This window comes from Chlorocebus sabaeus, chromosome 12 (assembly GCF_047675955.1).
Source record: "Chlorocebus sabaeus isolate Y175 chromosome 12, mChlSab1.0.hap1, whole genome shotgun sequence".
Taxonomy (NCBI): Eukaryota; Metazoa; Chordata; class Mammalia; order Primates; family Cercopithecidae; genus Chlorocebus; species Chlorocebus sabaeus.
Window position 1 is genome coordinate 48237391 of NC_132915.1, and position 20675 is coordinate 48258065.

General features: G+C 42.1%; 1 protein-coding gene across 4 annotated transcripts in view; it reads right to left on the reverse strand.

Moving 5' to 3' along the window:
• SAXO1 (stabilizer of axonemal microtubules 1) overlaps positions 1 to 20675 on the reverse strand; it is a 117662-nt gene that overhangs the window by 2322 nt on the left and 94665 nt on the right. For all 4 annotated transcript variants that reach the window (XM_073021639.1, XM_073021638.1, XM_073021642.1 and 1 more), the window contains 2 exons: positions 20362 to 20541; positions 11178 to 11380 (listed from right to left, as the gene is read on the reverse strand). In XM_073021639.1, the coding sequence (XP_072877740.1) occupies positions 11178 to 11380; positions 20362 to 20384 (226 nt within the window). In that variant the 5' untranslated portion in view covers positions 20385 to 20541. The remainder of the gene's footprint in view (positions 1 to 11177; positions 11381 to 20361; positions 20542 to 20675) is intronic.

The following is a 20675-nucleotide window of genomic DNA, read 5'->3' on the forward strand; positions in this document are numbered from 1 at the left end:
ATTGGCCATTCTAGATGTCCATCTCAAGAGGAACCTCTGCTGTGGGGCTAAAACTGCCAACACAAAGGGAGGCCTGGACTCCAAGGAAATATGCAGTAGAGATGGCCTCCAGGCATCTTGAGGACCAGACACTGTCTTCAGATAGCACTGTAAGCCTTTGAAACTGACTTTATCACACAGACCCTCAGGGCCAGCACTAAGACTGAACGTCTAGGTGAGAAAAATGGGACAACAAACCATGTGATTCAACTGCCGTGGCACTGCTGGCATTCTTTCAAAATACTTGACTGACATCCAAGACCTAGGTTGCCCCACTGGGCCCCATAAATTACCAGGTTTAAAGTAGCGCTAGTGAGCCCTCTAAATCTATAGGGAATTCTCTTGCTTATCACTTTACAAAAGGTTAGAAAAAAAAGCAGCTTCCGAGGAGCCTTGGGTATATACACCAACACTAGTGGAGTCCGCAGGCACAATTTGTAACAGCTTTATTGAAGTCTAATTTGCATAATAAAACGTACCATCTTAAGTACACAATTTAGTGACTTTTATAGAGTTGTATATCCATCACCAAAATCCAGTTATAGAATATTTCCATCATGCCAAACATGCCAATTATCTTCATTTGTAGTCAGTCTTTACTCCCATCTCCAACCCCAGGCAACCATTAATTTGCTCTTGGTCTCTGTATCTGTGCATTTTCTGGACTTCTCATATAAATAGAATCACCCAATAAGTAGCATTTTGCATCTGGCTTCTTTCACTTAGTGAATGTAACTGAGGTTCATCCATATTGTAGCTTATATCAGTAGTTCACAATATTACATGATACCAAATTTTGTTTATCCATTCACCAATTGATGAACACTGAGTTGTTTCTACTCTTTGGCTATTATAAAAAAATTCTGCTATGAGCCTTTGTCAAGAAGTGTGTGAACATATATTTTCATTTCTCTTGGGTAGATACTAAACTGAAATTTCTAGGTTGTATGGAAAAATCTTACCTTTAGCTTTTTTTAAAAGATACTGCCAAATGTTCTCAAAGTGAAGAAGTAGATGTGCCATTTTACATCCCACCAGCAATGTATGAACATTCTCACTTCTCCATGTCCTCATCAACACTTGTTATCATCTGTGTTTTTAAATTATTGTAGACATTCCAATGGGTATTTAGTAGTATCTTGCAGTGTCATTTACATTTCTCTAATGACTAATGATGTTGAGTATCTCTGCATGTGCTTATTAGCTCCTCATGTGCTTTCATTGGTAAAATATTGAAATATTTTGCTCATTTTAAAATTAGATTGTCTTATTGAGTTTGCATATTCTTTACATATTCTAAATACAAATCTTACACCAGGTATGTGATTTACAAATATTTTTTCCAAGTCTATCACTTATCTTTTCATTTTCTTATTATTTTAACAAAACACTCACCTGACACCTGACCCTTTTCATTTTCTTAATGGTTTCTAAGTGCCCAAAGGTTTTGAATTTCAATAAAGTCCCATATATAATATCTTTAATAAATCATGCTTTTGATGCCATATCTAAATTATTCGCCTGTCCCAAGATATCATAGATTTTTCTCCCATGTTTTACTTTGAAACATTTATAGTTTTAGCTATTACATTTAGGTTTCTGACTCTTTTGAGTTTGGATGAGGTAATTTCATCTTTTTGCATGTGGATATCCAACTGTCCCAGCACCATTCATCAAAAAGACTATCCTCTCCCACAGTGAAGTGCCTAGGCACCATTGTGAAAAGTCAGTCACAATAGGCACAAAGGCTTATTTCTGTACTCTCAGCTTAGTTGCATTGGTCATTTTACTTGTCTTTATGTCAGTATAACTGTCTCAATTGCTGTAGCTTTATAGTAAAGTTTTATAATCAGGAAGTTTAAGTTTTTCAACTTAGTTCTTATTTTTCAAAAATACTATCAGCTATTCCAGTTTATTTTGATTTCATACATAAAACCTAAAATTAGTTTGCCAAGTTCTAAAAAGGAAAAGGAGTCTGCTGGGATTTTTATAGGAACTGCATTGAATCTACAGATCAACTTGGGACAACCCTACCTTAATAGTACTGAATCTTCCAATCCATGAACACAGAATGTCCACCATTTTTGTTCAGATTTTAATTTCTCCCAGCAATGTTTGGTAGCTTTCAGCATACAAGACTTGCACTTGTTTTTTTACATTTTATTCCAAGTATTTTATTAATTTTGAGGCTATTAGAAAGAGAACAGTTTTCTTGACTCCACTTTGACTGTCCATGCTAGAATACAGAAACAATTGATTTTTATATATTGTTCAGTACTGACATCTTGCTGAACTCATTTATTTAGTTCTGGTAATTTTTGTGGATTCCTGTGGGTTATCTGCACACAGGATCATGTTGTCTGAGAATAAAGACAGCTTCGCATTTTCCTTTCGAACCTGGATACATTTACTTGTCTGCTTGCTTTTCTTACATTATTGCACTAGCTAGAACCTACAATACGGTATTGAGTTGAAGTGGTGAAAGCTGACATCCTAGCCCTTGTTCTCAATCGGGGGAAGCCATTTACTCTTTTACATTAAGTATGATGTTTTACAAGTACAGATTATTTTGTGGATGCCCTTTATCAAGCTGAGGAAGTTTCCTTCTAGTCCTAAGCTTGTTGAGAGCTTTTATGAATGTTGAACTTTGTCAAATGCTTTCTCTCAACCAAGTGGCTTTTTTCTGTTACTTTATTAATGTGGTATATTAATTGGTTTTCTGATGTTACACAAACTTTGAATTCCCGGAATCCCATAGTTTTATAAATGTTGAGTCTGTAACTGTCTTTTAAAAGAAAAATTACCTTTTTAATGATTTAAGAAGAAAACAAATAAAAGTATATATTTAATACCTAATTACATTTACCAGTATGCTTTATTACTTTTTATAATATACTTTATTACTTTTGTGCTGCCATCTGATATCATTCCCTTTTAGCCTGAAGGATTTCTTTTAGTACTTCTTGCAAGCTAGGTAGCTGTAACTTCTCTCCATCTTTATCTGGGAATGTATTTTGCCTTCATTATTGAATCATAGTATCATTAGATATGAAATTCTTGGAGGATAGACTTTTTTCTTTCAGTACTGTGAATATGCAACCAACTGCCTTCAGTCCTCCATTGTTTCTGAAGAGAATTTAGCCATTAATAATGTCATTTTTGGGCCAGGCGCAGTGGCTCACGCCTGTAATCCCAGCACTTTGGGAGACTGAGGCGGGCAGATCACGAGGTCAGGAGATCCAGACCATCCTGGCTAACATGGTGAAACCCCATCTCTACTAAAAATACAAAAAATTAGCTGGACGTTGTGGCGAGCGCCTGTAGTACCGGCTACTCAGGAGGCTGAGGCAGGAGAATGGCGTGAACCTGGGAGGTGGAGCTTGCAGTGAGCCGAGATCGCATCACTGCACTCCAGCCTGGGCGACAGAGCAAGAATCCATCTCAAAAATAATAATAATGTCATTTTTCTGTACGTGATGAGTCATTTTTTTGCCTCTTTCCAAATCTTTGTTTTTGGCTTTCAACAAATTTGACTACGTTGTGAATAGATGTGGATCTCTTTGTACTTATTCTATTTGGGTTGTGCCATTTGAATGTATTAATACACATTTTTCATAAAATTTGGCAACTTTCAGCAATTAATCTAACATTTTTCTGCCCCCTTCTTCTCCTTTTGGGGCCATCATTATGAGTATGTTAGTACACTTTATGGTATTCCATGAGTCTGAGTTTGGACTTTTCCCTTAATTTTCTTCTGTTCTTCAGATTGGGAATCCCTATTGAACTATCCACATTTTTGCTGATTTTTATACCAGTTCAAATCTGCTGTTGAGCCCCTCTAATGATTTTTTTATTTTAGTTATTGCCCTTCCAACTCCAGAGTTTTCATTTGGTTCTTTAATATTTCCCGTTACTGATATTCTCTATTTGATGAGCAATTGTTGTCATACTTTTATTTCTTTAAACATGCTTTCCTGTTATTCTTTGAACATATTTATAATAGCTACTTTGAAATATTTGTCTGCTAGGTCCAACATCTGGGATCCTACAGAGATACTTTCTGTTGACTGCTTTTTCCCCTCCATTCATGGGTCATACTTCCCTTTTTCACGTCTTACAATTTTTTTGTGTAAAACTCAACACTTTAGATAATATGCTGCAGCAACTCTGGATTCTGATCCCCACTGGGAGTTGGTTTTACTTGTGTTTAGTGGCTTAACTGCACTAATTCCATAGAGTCTTATCTTCCCTGCAGTGTATGGCCACTGATATTTTTGTTCATTTTTTTCTTTTTAATCTGTTTTTGTTTTTACTCTGTTTGTTTGTTTTGAGATGGAGTCTCGCTCTTGTTGCCCAGGCTGGAGTGCAGTGGCACAATCTTGGCTCACTGCAACCTCCACCTTCCTAGGTTCCAGTGATTCTCCTGCCTCAGCCTCCCAGTAGCTGGGATTACAGGCACCCACCACCACACCCAGCTATTTTTTTTTTTTTTTTTTTTTTGTATTTTTACAAAAAAAAAACACAAAACCTCCTGACCTTGTGATCCGCCCACCTGGGCCTCACAAAATGCTAGGATTACAGATGTGAGCCAACATGACTGACTTCCTAAGGGTCACTCTGTCAGCATAGTTTAGTGGTCAGCCACGACTAGTCAAAAGTTAAACTTAAAAACTTTAAGCCAGTAAGGCATTCACACTTTGCCAATGGAACTGTGTGTGGGTTAGGAAAAACACATAGAAAGATCAGGCAGTTTGTAAGTCTGATTTGGCTTTTACTTCCTACTGGGCTTTCTCATGTCTTCCCTGCACAAGAACTAGGCCTAACCAGGGATGATTAAGGATGATGAGTTGATAGATGGGCTCCTTTCTGATTTCCTTTGAGCCTGCACACAGCCTTGCCCATGTGCACAGCCTTCCAGACTACTCAACCAGAGATGATGAGTTGATAGATGGGCTCCACTCTGATTGCCCTTGAGCCTGCACACAGCCTTGCCCATGTGCACAGCCTTCCAGACTACCAGGAACACATATGAGCTTATCAAGATCCACTGTGCCTATCTCATTCTCTGGATCTCCCTTCTTAAATTCCTGGCTGGTTTGCTGGTCTGTTGGTTGCCACAACTAGCACTGCAGCCTCAGACTAACTCAGAAGTTGTCTTCCCTGATTTCTTGCCATTAAGATCACTGCTGTTTTTATTGAAACCCCTGGGTATGCACTGTATTCCCAATCAAGTCAGGCCCCACTGACAGCAGAGCTGCTTGTTTCCACAGACTAGCCTGCTCAGGCAGAGCCACTACACAGATGAAACAGTGGGGGTGGGGATGGGGTGATGGAAGCAGCCCCAGAATAAAACATCACAGACACCTAGTGTTAATAACCAAGGTGCCATAGTTTTTCTTTAATAAATGCTTCTGAATTTTTTGCATACCAGTGGTTGATTTCCAGAGTCTAGAAATGGTTGATTTTCACCATTTTGTCCAGTTTTGTCATTGCTTTTTGGGAAGAGGATTTGCCAAGCTCCTTACTCCTCCACTCCAGAAGTCCTGATATCCACCCCCACCACCCATCCCCCAGCACACTCTTAAGTTTATTTTAGGCTGATAATACTACCAACTATTTATCCAAAATTGGCTTCATCTTAATTGAAAATCTACTCTTTCTCCAAGAGCTATTAATGGCTCTATCAGCATCTTGAAAGCATTAGGGGCCCTTGGAGGGAACCATCTTGCTGAATATAAACCACATGTTTCCACCCCACCCCCGCCCCCAGACTCTAGGCCTCACTTAAATGGAGGCATCTACCTGTAGAAGCCTACACACTGCCTCAAGGTGCTTGGGGGTGGGGAGGACAGGGCTTTTCTGGCTCTCTTCTGTGATGGATGAAGTGTTAAGAAAACAGGTTTCTAAGCTCAAAGTTGCCTCATGTGATTTCTGATACCCAACAATATAGTTGAAACCACATTGTTATCCAAGACTCCCGACTTCCTCCACCCAGCATTTATTACCAAAAACCTCCACAAGACCCTGAAAAACCTCAGAATTTCACATGACAAACTATTCACACGCCAGTAAAGCCCTTCAGGGCCAGAGTGTCATGTGGGTAATTGGCAAGAACTTCTTTAAAACGGATTCCATTCAATAATGTGCCTTAAAAAAAAAAAAAAAAAAAAACAGCTAAACCTAAAGCTGAGCATCAAGTAATTACACTCTCAATCTTTCCAATTGCACAGTGTTTTGAAAATGTCACAAATTACAACCAAATGCTGCTAAAGCATATTTTATTGGTGGTTTTCTGGACCCCAGTAAAGGTGCTGGCCATAGAGTGAAAAGGGGAAAAAAAGATTTCATATTTTTTCTGTGGAACAAATGTAAGCAGAGTATATAGACAAAATCTAGATGGCAACCATTGAAACATGTATTTAATAACCTTGGTCTTTGGTTTCTTTTTGGGTGGTGGAGGAGGAAGAGAATCAACGTATGGTCATAAAACACGAACATTGTTATGGAAAAGACTTACTAAAGCAGCAAATTTCCACAAGGCACAAACAAGTCACCCAAGGGGTGATATACCAAGAGATAAGGGTGTGACCCCTCACAAATGCATGGGGTTATTAAGGACTGATCCAACCACATGGTAAGTGGCATGGGCCTTCTCAATCCTCACTTCTGCTCCTGGCCAGGACCCATTGGGTAATAGCCTGGATGGGGATTTGTGTAGATGTTCCAACCTCTGTCACCTGGAGCCCTTGTAAACAATGGCTCAGAACCATTCACCCACTGATTCCCTCACTTGACACAACACCCTTATAAACAATGGTTCAGAACTATTCATCCATTGATTCCCTCACTTGACACAACAGCCTTGTAAACAATGGTTCAGAACCATTCACTCACTGATTCCCTCACTTGACACAACACCCTTGTAAACAATGGTTCAGAACCATTCATCCATTGATTCCCTCACTTGACACACTTTGTTGTGTCATTCCCTGTGTTTGATGATGGGAATACAGATGTTGGGCATTTAAGGCAGTTTGGGAAGCCCTTCTATCACAGGTGAGTGACAGAACAAATAAACCACTTCAACTAATAGAATGTAAGTATTTGCTATAGTCTGAATGTGCCCCAAAATTGATGTGCTGAAACTCAATCCCCAATACTGTGATATTGGGAGGTGAGGCCTTTTGGGAAATGATTGCATCATGAGGGCTCCACCTTCACGAATGGATTAGCACTGCTATACAATGGCTAGAGGGAGCCAGCCGAGGCCCTTTTTTCCTTCTGGCTTTCACCACATGAGGACACAGCAACAAGGCACCATCTTGGAAGCAGAGAACAGACCCTCACCGGACACCAAACCTGTCAGCACCTTGATCTTGAACTTCCCAGCCTCCAGAACTGTGAGAAATAAATGTCTTATTTATAAATTATTCAGTCTCAAGTATTTTTGTTATAGCAGCACAAATGAACTAAGAAAGTAGTATTCACAAAAAAACCCTCATAAGACACACATGTTGCTAACTGGTACCTATAGGTTCATCTAACTATAAATATGTTTCCTTTAGCTACATACTGATTTGTTTTAAAATCGGAATTGCAGAGGAAAATATGAAATCCAACCTCAAATGCACATGTTCCAAGAACAAAAACCCTGTCCATCTATGCATGCCTGGTTCTGAGCAGTCCAGTTGAGACTTGACTGGTGTTCATTTATCAACTCTGTTTAAGTAGGCAAGCAGTTAACAGGTACCAGAAGTTTAAGGAAAGTGAGAAAGAAAATAGGATTTTCTCAATTTTAACTTTGTCAGTAGGGAAGTCAGCCATTATATTAGTCAGTTCTTGCACTGCTATAAAGAAATGCCTGAGATTGGGTAATTTATAAAGAAAAGCAGTTGCACTGGCTCATGGTTCTACAGGACGTACGGGAAGCATGGTAGCATCTGTTTCTGGGGAGGCCTCAGGGAGTTTTACTCATGGTGGAAGGCAAAGCATGAGAAGACGTCTTACATGGCAGGAGCAGGACAGAGAGAGTGAGTCGGGAGGTGGGGAGGTGCCACACGCTTTTAAACAATCTCAGGAGAACTCACTCACTATACAGTACTAAGGGGGTAGGGGGGTGCTAAACCATTAGAAACAATCACTTCTCACCAGGCCCCACCTCCAACACTGAGGATTACAATTTGACATGAGATTTGGTGGGGGCAGAGACCCAAACCCTGTCAGCCATGATTCAGTTTAAGCTGTGGAATACTCACTCTTCTGTAGTTTGAAGAGGACAGCCTGAGATGTAGCTGTATGGACAAAGGGAGAGACCGGGGAAACTGGCAGTGAAAGAGATTAAAGAAAGAGTACTGGTGGGGTGTGGTGGGATGCGTGCATGCATGTGTTTGTGTGTGTGTGTGTGTGTGTGTGTTGAGTGGTAAGTAGTTTGCTGGGGATAAGTAGGAAGGACTTCTCTTTAAGTACTACATGTAGACTTCCTCCATCGTTGCCAATCCCCAAGACAAGCAAGGAGCATTTTTCACTTGCAGACCTCTCCCTACACCTAGGGAAAGGTGGAAGACAAGGAACTGAACTGACAGGCAGGAGCTCTGAAGAGTCTCTCTCTACAGTAAGATTCATAAACCAACAGGGCACACAAAGACAGTGTAGAGGAGAGGTGAGTCCGCCATTGGATATGCCCTATCAGAGTCCCTTATCCCCTCCACCAACGGTGGAAAGCGCTTACTGCAGTTTCATTCCTCTATCCCACTTGCTCAATATCTGTGGTGCCTTATTTCTGATCTTCTTGTAAACACTGGATTAAAAGGGAGAAGAATGTATTCAGTAGAGGCAAAAGTGCCCCCCAACACCCTGCCCATGGTCATACACCTGGTTGTATGGACTCCTTTGTAAAGCACCTGTGTAGTGCCTGCTGTGAGAGGGTAATTGGCAAAGAAAAAGACAAACAGATCCCTGCCCCTGGGAGCTTACAGCCTGACCATTAAAGGAAGCATTAAAAATACACAATGAATGACAAGACAGGGGAGTGCAAGGCACCCATATAGCATCTAGTCTGACATAGGGAAGGGCTCAGAATGTGATCTTTCAGCTGCTAGCTGAAAGGGTAAGTGCTCAATCAAGGAAGCAGAAGGATTCTATGTAGAAGACATCACATGTGCTAAACAAATGCCCTGAAGCAGAAAAGAAATGTAGGAAGGGACCTGAAAGAAGGCCCTGAGGCTGGAGCAGATGGGCTAAGACATCAGGACCTCCAAGGCATCAGAGGAGGCAGTCAAGGTTTGGGTTTTTATCGTAATAGGATCATATGATTTGATAAAATAATGATTTTATCAAATGATTATCTGAGGAGTTTCATACACAGGAGAGGTCAGATCAGATGGCCATGCTTAGAAGACTGCTCTGCTCCCTTTCTGTGGAAAATGGGTAAGAGCTGACAAGACTGGATATATGCTCAGGTGTGTGCCCAGGTATAGACATGGAGAAAACAGGATTATGGCTTTGCCAGGAGGAAATAGCAAAAGGGCTGAAGAGAGAGGGAGTCTTGGCAATCAGTAGCAGGTGGGCTCCAAAGATAGGCCATGGAGTAGACTCCGTGGGGAGGGACAGACACAGGAGGGGCTGCTGGTAAGAGGGAGGGTTGAGATGTCAATGGACTGGAGGTCCCAACAGGGCCAAGGACTAGCGTGGTGGGAGGAGATAAGAGGACAAGCCCAGAGGACAGGATGCCAATGTGCACAAAGGCTTCAGAAGTGGGGCCATTTCAGGGTATGATAACATTCAGAATATTAATCAGTTTTTGTACTGCTGACGAAAGGTGGCTTGACCAAAAGTAGCCATGGGTGAGTGTTAGAGGAGGAAGCTAAAGAAAATAAAAGGGCAGAGCTCAGATTGCTGAAGAGGCCCATGCCAATCCAGTCCTCAGTTCCTGGAAGAATCAGAGAAACTCAACTAGGCACAGGGTCCTCCAGGATGACAGAATTAGAGGCCCTTCTAGGAGCTCACATCCCTCCAACCTCCCTACCTCCACCACCATCTTCACCCTAAATGCTTGGCTTGACTAAAGAAAAGTGGCCCTCTCTCTTCACAGCATTTAGAGGTCTGTGAACTGTTTAGCATGTCCTCCTAGGGCAAAGGTGGGTATCATAAGCATGAGTTATTGATGACAAACCTGGTCTCCAGTCTCATGGTCTCAGTCTTTGCAGCTGAGCTCCATAGAGTGGCTGTCTGCTAGCACAACACATATGACCACATATTCTGTCTCTTCGCTAGGCCAGAAAGTCAAGGGCAGGCCATTATGCTTCCTTCAGTTTCTAGGACCACACCTCGTAGGTAATATCAATAGATACTCAATAAAGAAAGAAGCAATCCTGTTTATATAAAGTTCAAAACTGGCAAAACTAATTTAAGGTAAGGTATTAAAGGTTAAAATAATGGTTACATTCTCGTTGGGAAGGGTGACAGAAATGGGGTAGTAATGTTATATTTCTTGATCTGGGTACTGTTTACATGGATTTGTTCAGTGCAAATTTATTGATCTGTATAATTATAAATTGTATACTTTTCCATATGCACGTTACATTTTATTTTTTGAACACGTGAACGATATATTTATTAAACACGTGAATGAATCAATCACTTAATCAGTGGTAGAAACTAACTTAGCTTGAACTTGAAATGCTTCCCCCAATATAGGATTCAAACTGCAAGCTAAGGCAGGGGTTGGCAGATATTCTGTATAAGAGCCAGGTATTAAGTGTCTTATGCCTCACAGAATGTGGCGTCTCTGTCAACAACTACTCAACTTTGCTACTATAGTGCAAAAAGTAGCCATCGATACTGTGTAAGTGAATGAATATGGCTGTGTTCTAATAAAACATGAACACTGAATTTTGAATTTTATATCATTTTCACAGTCCTCAAATGATAGCCTTTTGATTTGTTTTTCAATTATTAAAAAAAAAGTTTAACCTTTCTTAGCTCTCCAGCTATACAAAAATAGGCTGCTGGCCAGATCTGGTCCGTAGGAAGTAGTCTGCCAACTCTTGCACTAAGTGACTTTGCACATTAAACACGTTTCCTGGCCCGCACACAGGCTCAGACTGTCTTTCCCCCAATCTGCCCCTGTGCTCTCCCACCTTTATAAGTAGGCAAATACTCCATCTTGTTGCTATATGGATATTTACTGTCCCGAGGTTTGATGGGGTCCACTCGACAGACAGTGTAGGGACTGTAATCTTTCTTATACGTCGTGAGCAAATCCATATTCTCTTCACTTGGGACGAACTGGTCATACTGGTGGGCCTTCACTGGTGCCACTTTGTGAGGCCCAAAATCTCTCCTGTAAGGAAGCAAGTGCATGCTGTTGGGGTCCTTGGCTTGCAATAAGGCTTATGTTTTCTGCTCAACCCAACTCTATAAACATTTGCTGAGAAGTCATGTTCTACTCTACCTGCCTTCTCCGCTCCCCTGAACTGTTTCTCCTCTATTTCCCACCTTTGGGAAGGGTACCATCAATTATTTCTCACCCAACTCAGACACCTGTACACATCTTTGACCTCCTTTCCTCACGGCCCCAGAGCCTATCATTCACCAATGCCCCTCCACGCCATTGGTTTTTCTTTCCCCTTGGTCCAGACCCTGACCATTTCTCACCTGGATCAGGTAACAGCCTGCCACCTGAGCTTCCTCCTTCATCCCCACCACTTCCATCCAATCCCCATAATGTGGCCAGAATAAACTCTCTAAATGGAAATCAGATGGCTTTCCCCTGTTTAAAAGTCTTCCAGGTAAAATTCAACTTCCTAGCATAATTTATAAGTCTTTCTGGACCTGGCTCCTGCCTTACTCACCCTTGTCTCTCACTATCCCCACCCCACCTGAGCACCCTGCACTCCAACCACAATGTCACTACTTCTACTCCTGTGCTCTCCACCTTCCTTCCACCCAACCCCTTCATTGTGGAGCTAACTTCCTTTCAGGTACCTCCGCCACCTTCTCTGGTTCCCAAAAGCTTCTCCTGCTAATGTTTATCTCCTTCTTTTGCTTAGCCTACAGAAAACCCAGAAGAGGAAAATAGTGAAATAATTGGAGACCCTAAGTCTTTCATTTCTCTGCTATCTGGTGTCAGCGCCCCCATTATTTCAGGGAGTACCAAAACAACAGGAGCGAAAAAGTATAATGGTCTTCGCTAAACAGGAAGCAGTCCCTCCCCAAAGTATCCCAGATAAAAAGGCCCAGAGGCTCACTGCAATGCCCACCAGGAACTGCCCTAAGGAGCCAGGGCTTAGCTCAGACTTGTGTTGCCCTGCAGGGCACTCGCAACTTCCCACCTCTCAATGCTAACATTTCCCTCTGAAGGGTGTCTGCTTCACACAACGAACTGTTTTTGCCTGGAACCCATTTATTCAACCGGACAAAGGGAGGTTAGATTTTCCCTGATGGTGCTTGCCAGAACAGCCCTGTCAAGGGAAGGGGAAGGTTTCCGGACAGGAAAACATTAGGCCCAAACACCAATAAAACCCACTTCCCGGCCAAAATCTGGAGCAGCATTACTGAGCCATGCTTGACTAGCAAAGGTAACACGCTCCACTGTAACCTGTCTTGCGTGAATTATACACATGATTGTCAGTAAACCCGAACCGGGTCCTGAAAATGCTTGGTGGGATGGGAGGAGGAAGTTAGGAAGCAGGAGAATTAGTCTCTCTAGGGCTCTAAGGAGGAAATGGGAGATGCTTCAGTTGAACTCCCCTAACACCCTCTGGGTAGATTTAAAAATATATCTTAGCAGCAGTTATAGGATGTTCAACCTGGGCTCCCTTCGTAGGGGCCCCGCTGTTAGCCTGAAGTGTCTGGAAGCTGACTGTGTATATCGGGGCTTATGGAGGGAATGGACTGAACAAGAAGCCAAGGGTCAGCTCCTATTTCTACTGTTCTCAATGAACAAGTACTACACCCTGGCGTCTATTCAGCACTAAACCAATTGTAACAGGGAACTAAGAGGGTAAGTCCTTAGGCTACAAAGACAAATGGAAATGCCCAGAAAACTCCATCTGAAAACCAGCTGAGTGGAAAGGGACTCTTGGTCAGAGAGTGTACATTCTAAAGGGAGTGCTCCCAAGGGAAGTTGAGCTTCCTCACTCTCAGAAGGGATGGACAGATTTCAAGGCAGCCTGAGACCACACATTCCTAAACCCTTATAAAAGCGTGTGTTCAGTGATGGCTACCTAAGCCTGCACCCTATTCATTTCCAGGGAGTATCAGGAGGTACCAAGGGCAAGCAATGAGGAACAAAGCTGGGTGCCTATGGGTGCCTGAGCTGCCGCGCTGAGCCCACCCAACCTCAAAGCACCTAGGAATGCTTTCCAGCTGTGAGCCTGCCACTCTCGGGGACCCTGCACAGAGAGTCCATGGCAGCCTCTTCTTCAGTTACTCTGACCAAGAGGACCAGCTTCCTCTCAGGGATGCCACAAAAACCTCCCTTCAAAGGCTGCCAGCCTCTTGAAAACTAAAGCACATTTACTGCCCATCTCCCACGGCTTCTACTGGAAAAGAACAGACAAAAGCCCACAACCAAATTCACCAGTTCACAGACCATTCTGAAATTGGTTTCCCAAAGACAAAAGCCAATCGTCTTTTCCAGTAGAAAATTTAAGTTCCTTTCTAAGTGTTCCTCTATGGTTTAATTTATTGATCAACTATAACTAAGGCAAATGACTATGGGGGGGTGGGGGGAGGCAGTATCTACTTCTTAAGAGAAGAAAAATTTTAAAGTTTGACTTTTTTATAACCTACCTAAACATAGTTACTGTGGCTTAGGAATGAATTTAATCAGAATTTATGTGTTTCCTCATTATGTTTTTATGTTGAGAACATTCACTGAAACCTGTCATTAACCACAACATAACTGCATGTCCCCAATCACACATAATCTTATAGCCTTTAAATTCACGTAAAAGAAAAGTCTATATTTTAGTCTTCCCAGAATTGCTCAAACTAACTAGCTTTTCTTTTTAAGAACACTGGATCTCCCCTCTCTTTCTGTGGTACATTTCCCAGTCTCTGTGCACATGTGACGTGAACCAAGAAAAAGAAACTGGTGAGAGAAATAAGTTTCTTTTTGGTAAGTAGCTATAAAAGTTATAGAGTAGGGAAGGCCAAGAGTTAAACTCAGAGTTAAGTGAAAGGCTGGAGTGGTCCTGCTGGGGAAGTCATAACAACTTGACTTCAAATCATTTGGCAAAGCTGAAGAAAGGTGTTTGACAAGACTCCGACAAAAGGAAAGAGGAAATAATCTAACAGTGAGCTAGGGTCCCGAGCCTGGCAGTGGGAAATGACGATTTTCACCATGACAAAAGGGCCATGCATCACATTTTTTAAACCTGTTTTTAATGTTTATTTATGCAAACTTCAAGATTTGTTAGTGTATCCAAGTAATCAATTATATTAAAATGGAATCCATCTTAAAAGGAGTTCCTCCTCTTGGCCAAAGCCAACCTCTCTCACCCCTGCCCTCTTTCTCGGGAACCTCATCTATAGACCATCTCCTAGGCCATGCTTTTCTCTCTTCCTCCCTACTGCCTCCTTGCTCCACTGAGTGTTATCTCCCATCTTTAAAGGTAAAGAGCAAAATAAGACACAATCCTCACTGGGCTCCATTCTCCTCTGGTTTTCCCTTCTCTCTTCCAGAAGGTGTTGTCTACAAGTACAGACTTGCCTTCCTCTCCTCATGTCCCACCCATCAAATCTGATTCCCCTCACTCCTGGATACTCCAAGCATCACTTGTTTTCCAGACCCAACCGCTGCTTCTCATCCTTATCCCACTGTGCTTGTTCAAAGCGTCCATTCTCTCACTCAGTTTTTCAATTCTCTCTCCCTTGACTTCTGCGATACCACTCCTCATGATCTTTTCTCCATCTCCTCTATGGGGTTCTGCTCTTTGTCTGTTGATTTGACTTTGTCACTTCTACAGGTAATTCTCAAACTTCCCAATGTCAAAAGGCACCCTTCTAAAGAAACTATTCTCCCATCCTAGGCAGCTTGGGGAGTCCATCCCAATGTGCTGCAAAAGATCCTTGGCTGAATCACAGGGCTTGATTCATGCCCCTGGTCCTTATGGGACACAGAGTCTGCCTTACCTTCACTATAACAGATGGGATTCCAAGCCCATGCACTCCAGCATCCAAGTTACATAGCACCTGTCTTCTCCTCTGCCCTCTGAGCCCCTCCACTCCTACTAAGGCTGAGGCAAATATCTGTCACCACTTCATATAAACTCCAGACAAACTATTTCAAACGACTTTAAAGCTCTAAAAAGGTGGATTCTGGGGAGAGCCAACAGGTGGAAGCAGAAAATGGCACTGTTTGAGGCTTCATTGCTTAATTTTCCATTAACTATTTAAGATTCAAAGCTTCTAGCCTGAAGGTCAGCTCCACTCTGTGCCAGGCAAGGCAACTAAAAGGCAGATCTCTATTGATTATCTTTTCTTGACTCCAAAACCAGAGGGCCGGCCAGGCATGGTGGCTCATGCTTGTAATCCCAGCACTTTGGGAGGCCTTGGCAGGCAGATCACCTGAGGTCAGGAGTATAAGACCAGCCTGACCAACATGGAGAAACTCCATCTCTACTAAAAATACAAAATTAGCCAGACGTGGTGGCACACGCCTGTAATTCCAGCTACTTAGGAGGCTGAGGCAGGAGAATCGCTTGAACCCAGGAGGCGGAGGTTGCAGTGAGCCCAGATGGTGCCACTGCATTCCAGCCTGGGCAACAAGAGTGAAAATCCATCTCATTAAAAAAAAAAAAAAAAGAGGACCAAGTTTGAGGCAACCACAGATGCTGGAAAATGGGAAAGAAACCTGGAAATGAGAGAGCCAAAGACAGGAAGCCCTAAATTCTGTACATAAACTGGGCCCAAATCTCTGCATGACCTCACATATATGGGGTAGATTTCAAGCTAAAGAACTGAAGTGAGATTTGAGCTGCCAGCCAAGACACAGAATTTGCATTGTAAATCAAATCAGGTTACCTGCCTGCCAAAGATAAAAACACTTTTTAGAGCAATGCATACAAGTATCTAAGGTGTCCACAACGTAACAACATTCTCACTATACAAAAATCAACCCAAAATCTGACCCATGCTCAAAAAAAAAAAAAAAGATAATTATAGAGACCAACTCCAAGCAGACCAGACACTGGAATTAGCAGACACGGGTTTTAAAGTAGCTTTTTAAACCATGCTCAATAAGAAAAGCAAAGTAAGGCCATAATGAATTAAAAGATAGGAAATCAGGTAAAATAAATAGAAACTAGATAAAAAAAAGAATCAAATGCAAATTCTAAAACTGCAAAATATGTGAAGTAGAATATTCATTGGATGGGCTTAAATCACAAAATGGAGATAAGGGAGAAAAACTTGGTGAAGTTTAAACTAGATTAATAGAAACTATCCAAACTGAAGAACAGAGGAGGGGAAGAAAAGACTGGGGGAAAGAAATGAATAGATCATCCGTGAAAGAAAAATTACTTGAAGAAATAACGGCCAAAATGTCTACAGATTTAATCAGAAATACAGTATAGACAATTCAAAGGCTCCGAGATTGCCCAAGCAAGTCCAGTGCCAAGAACTCTATCTGCATTGTGTTCACACTAATTCTCAGGCCCAGGCTATGGAGGCTAAGTATATGCCCAGTGGTACAGCTCTGAGTAGGAGAGTCAAGTATCTATTTGAACAAAAAAATATATATATACAAAATTCAATGGGTAGTACAAGACTCAAGCCTGCTACCAACTCTCTTGTTTCTTTCCTGACCTTTGGAGAGGATACCAAATGTCCTTTCTCTCTTAGCTCTTCCCTCCCTTACTCTCCTTGGTTTACCAAGCAGTCTTGTCAATAAGTGATAGAGTTGATGCTACCAATTCCCTGCCTTCTGCCTTTCAACCGCACCCATCGAGTCTGAACTCAATTCTATCTCCTCACTCTGTGCCTCCATTCCACTCTACCCATGGTCCCACTCCCTTTAGGATAAAGGTCCAACACCATTGAAGACTCACCTCTTTCTTCCGATGCTGTTCATTTTGCCCATCTTTAGGGAGCTGGCTTAGCTAACAGAATGTCTCAAATTGGGGTCCCAGTGTTTTACATGTCACCATGCTGATGGGGAAATGAGGCTTGAAGTGCAAACCTCTTACTCATAAATTGATCTCAGGTCTATCTGAACTAAAGGCAGATTCTACACCAGAGAATTACCAAGGGCTGCAAGAAAGAGTTTCACACTAAAAATGCCTGGAAATCACAAGCATTCCCCTCATGGCACCTGCTGTAAATCCCCAAGATTTATGGTCAGTAACAGTTGTGTGCAGCTGTAATCATGCCTCACGCTGGGATGATAACCTTTCCAGAAACCAGGTGTTTTTTTTGTGTGTGTGTCTGGGCTTAATCAACAAACTCAGCAAAGCTCTGGACCACATGACTTTTTTGTTCAGCAGGTGGGAGCCTCACGTCCAACCTCAGAAACTAAGCAAGGTCAATGCTTAGATAAAGAAGTGGGTGGGATGTTCCAGTAATAAGAGACCTAAGAGCAGAGGGGTGACAACAATCCGTGCAGACACAGGGGTGTACAGACACGGGGCTGCCATCCCTTCCCCTGTAAGCCTCCAGGGGAACACCAGATGGTAGCTTCCCTACATTTCCTGACAGTGGCATAATTTTGTTCTCAATCTACGAAAAACAGTACCCGTCATGGCAGGCACAGGGTTGAGAAATAATGAAATAGTGGTAGAAAAGAGAACACAGATGTGTTCTACTCATTTCCCCCTTACTTCTCTTTTTAGGGTAGGAAATAAAAGAGATTCATATCTGCTCTTTTTCCTCCCTGTGTATAACCTTGATCCTGCCACTTTTTCTTTTTAAGGCCCTTATGTTCATTAACAGCTTATTTTGGAAATTCTTGCACAGTCTGCTTTCCCCTACTTTAGCCACACTTGAGGTACATGATATTTATTGTTACTCTGGCTCTGGGAGAGGCAGAGTGGCCTTCTGGGTGATATGTTTGTTGTTGTAAGTGACACAAGGCAAGGATAATTTAGGACCGGTCAGAGGGTAAGTTTTTGTTTAGCGAAGCACCATCAGGAGGAGGGAGGCTATCTGGAGTTGCATCTGGGGGCCTCAGAGCTAGGTGCTGGGGCAGGGCTTCTGCCCTAGACCAAGGGTTTGTCCTCATTCTCCTAAGCTTTGGGCAGCTAACAAAGCAACCCGCACCAACCAACCTTCAAATCATCCCTGTCTATACTTTCAGAATAGGAAATATATCAATGTCTGAAGCCAACTAGACATCTCACAAAGTGTTCTTCATTTCTTGCAAACTGGATATAAAGAGATAAAAAGACCCACCCCTGGAGACCGAACAAAATATTTGCAAGCCACCCCTCAGTACTACTCTTATCCTTTCCTACTGATTACATGTCCCTTATACAGGTGCCTAGGACTCTTACTCGGTGTTGACCAGGGCTTCCTAAAACAAAAGCAATGCTCAGAAATGGTTCACACTTCTTATTATGGTCTTCAGATTCTCAGAGACAAAGAATACTGTTTTCCTGGCAAAATGAAGCCCAAACTTTAGTGTTAATATTGTTTAATAAATCATAGGTTGAAAAAACAACTGCATAAACTACAATGTTTTAATACATCAGGACCCAGAAACACTCTGTTTAAACCAAATCATTTAAGATGATTTGGAACACTCTGTTTAACCAGAGTGTTCCAAAACAGAAACACTGTTTAAACCAAATCATTTAAGATAAATGGTTAGAATAAACATAATCATCTGGCCTTAGCAATATAGCAAAACCTTATCTCTACAAAAAGTTTAAGAAATAGTTGGGCATAATGGCCCATGCCTGTAGTCCCAGCTACTAGGAGACTGAGCGGGGAGGATCCCTTGAGCCCAGAAATTCAAGGCTGCACTAAGCGATGCACACCATTGCACTCCAGCCATGGCTACAGAAGGAAACCTTGTTTAAAAAAATACATTTTTAAAAAGTGGCCTGATTCAACTCAAGCATCAGACAAGGCCCTCAACTCCCTCTCATCCTCAAGCCCCTGTCCAGTGGTTTCCACTAAGCTCAGGAATCCTTTGGCTCCATTTCTCCCATTGTGGGTGCTCCTACCCCATTACCCAGACATGGACTTCCTGTGGATTTAGAAGATGGTAGTGTTGTGTAGAGAAGAGTACTTCCAACTCACAGTCTCAAGAGATGTGTCCAGTCCTATTCTGGAGCAAACCTGAAGGCAGAATGAATTAGAATGGTTCTGCTTCACCTAAACCATCTGGGACCTTTACTAGCACAAAATTATGAAGCAAAAGGGGAACAATAGGAAGAAAAGTCACCAAGTCTGAGGCACTGATGTGCAAGCACTGTGCTGCAACAGTCAACATTCACCATCATCTCCACCTCACAGCAACCCTGCCCGTTACGGGGATGAGGAACAGGGAAAGCAGAGAACACATCAATCTTTCAGGGCTCAGCTGAGGACAAAACTATACAACCTGAGACTGCCCAACTGCACTCAAAGATGTTTCTGCTCTACTAGATCACCAGTCACAGGTCACTCACTGAGTTGTCCACAGCAGAATCTGCAAGAGCCTTGCCTGTAGAACAACCCTGAACTGACAACTTTTCTGTACCCCCTCAGTACAAACACCTCTGCAACACTAATATACTGAACTGTGTGGCTCAGCCTCCGCACAGAACTAGAGCTAAACGACCTTAGTTTGAGAGTCAATAATAATTTAAAAGAAAAACATTATTTGTTCACATTTCTTGAAGAACATTCAGGAGAACCCCAATTCAAAATTTACAGCATAATCTTAAGGGGAAAAAAAAGCTTACTTTTTCTCTACTGCCAAGTTCTCTTTCATCACCACCACCACCACCACCCGCCACCTACCCAAGCTGGCCTGGAGCTTTTCATGTAACAAAGCCCAAAACTTGCTTTTCAGCAACATCCCCCACTCTTTCCATCCCTTAAATATTTTTCTTAACCTCCAATCCTTTATTATATAAATTAATCCAGCCTTTCCCCACCCTTTACTTCAGCAAGTAAGAATCCTTTCTCTTTAACAGAAAATTTGGAAAAAACTGAGAAGGCTCATAAATGCAGAATTTTCTCTCAGAGACATAGTACATTAAGGCATTAATATTACATGTTGATACTGCATATTAATACATTAGCACTACACATTAATATTATATGTTAGCACAGCATATTACTACATTAGTGTTGTATGTACCTGCATATATTAACACTGTTTGCCCTCACCTTGATGTAGTCAGGCCTTCCATTGGTATAGACCCTTTCTGGTACTCCCGCCTTGGCTTGAAGGACTCTCTGGGCAGGTAAGAGTGATAGCAAGGGTAGTTCTCGGTATATTCGGAGAGAAGACATGGTTTCTCTGTTTTATCATAAATCTTGGTAGGGAGATGTGGACAGTGATGCTGCCTATAAAAGACACAGAGTTAGGTTGATTACCTTCTTGGGAGAAATAAATTCAATTTGATAAGAGTGCTTCTGCCAAATGTGACTCAGACTGCAAAATCATATGACTGCCAACGCTGAAGACCAGAATTCAACCC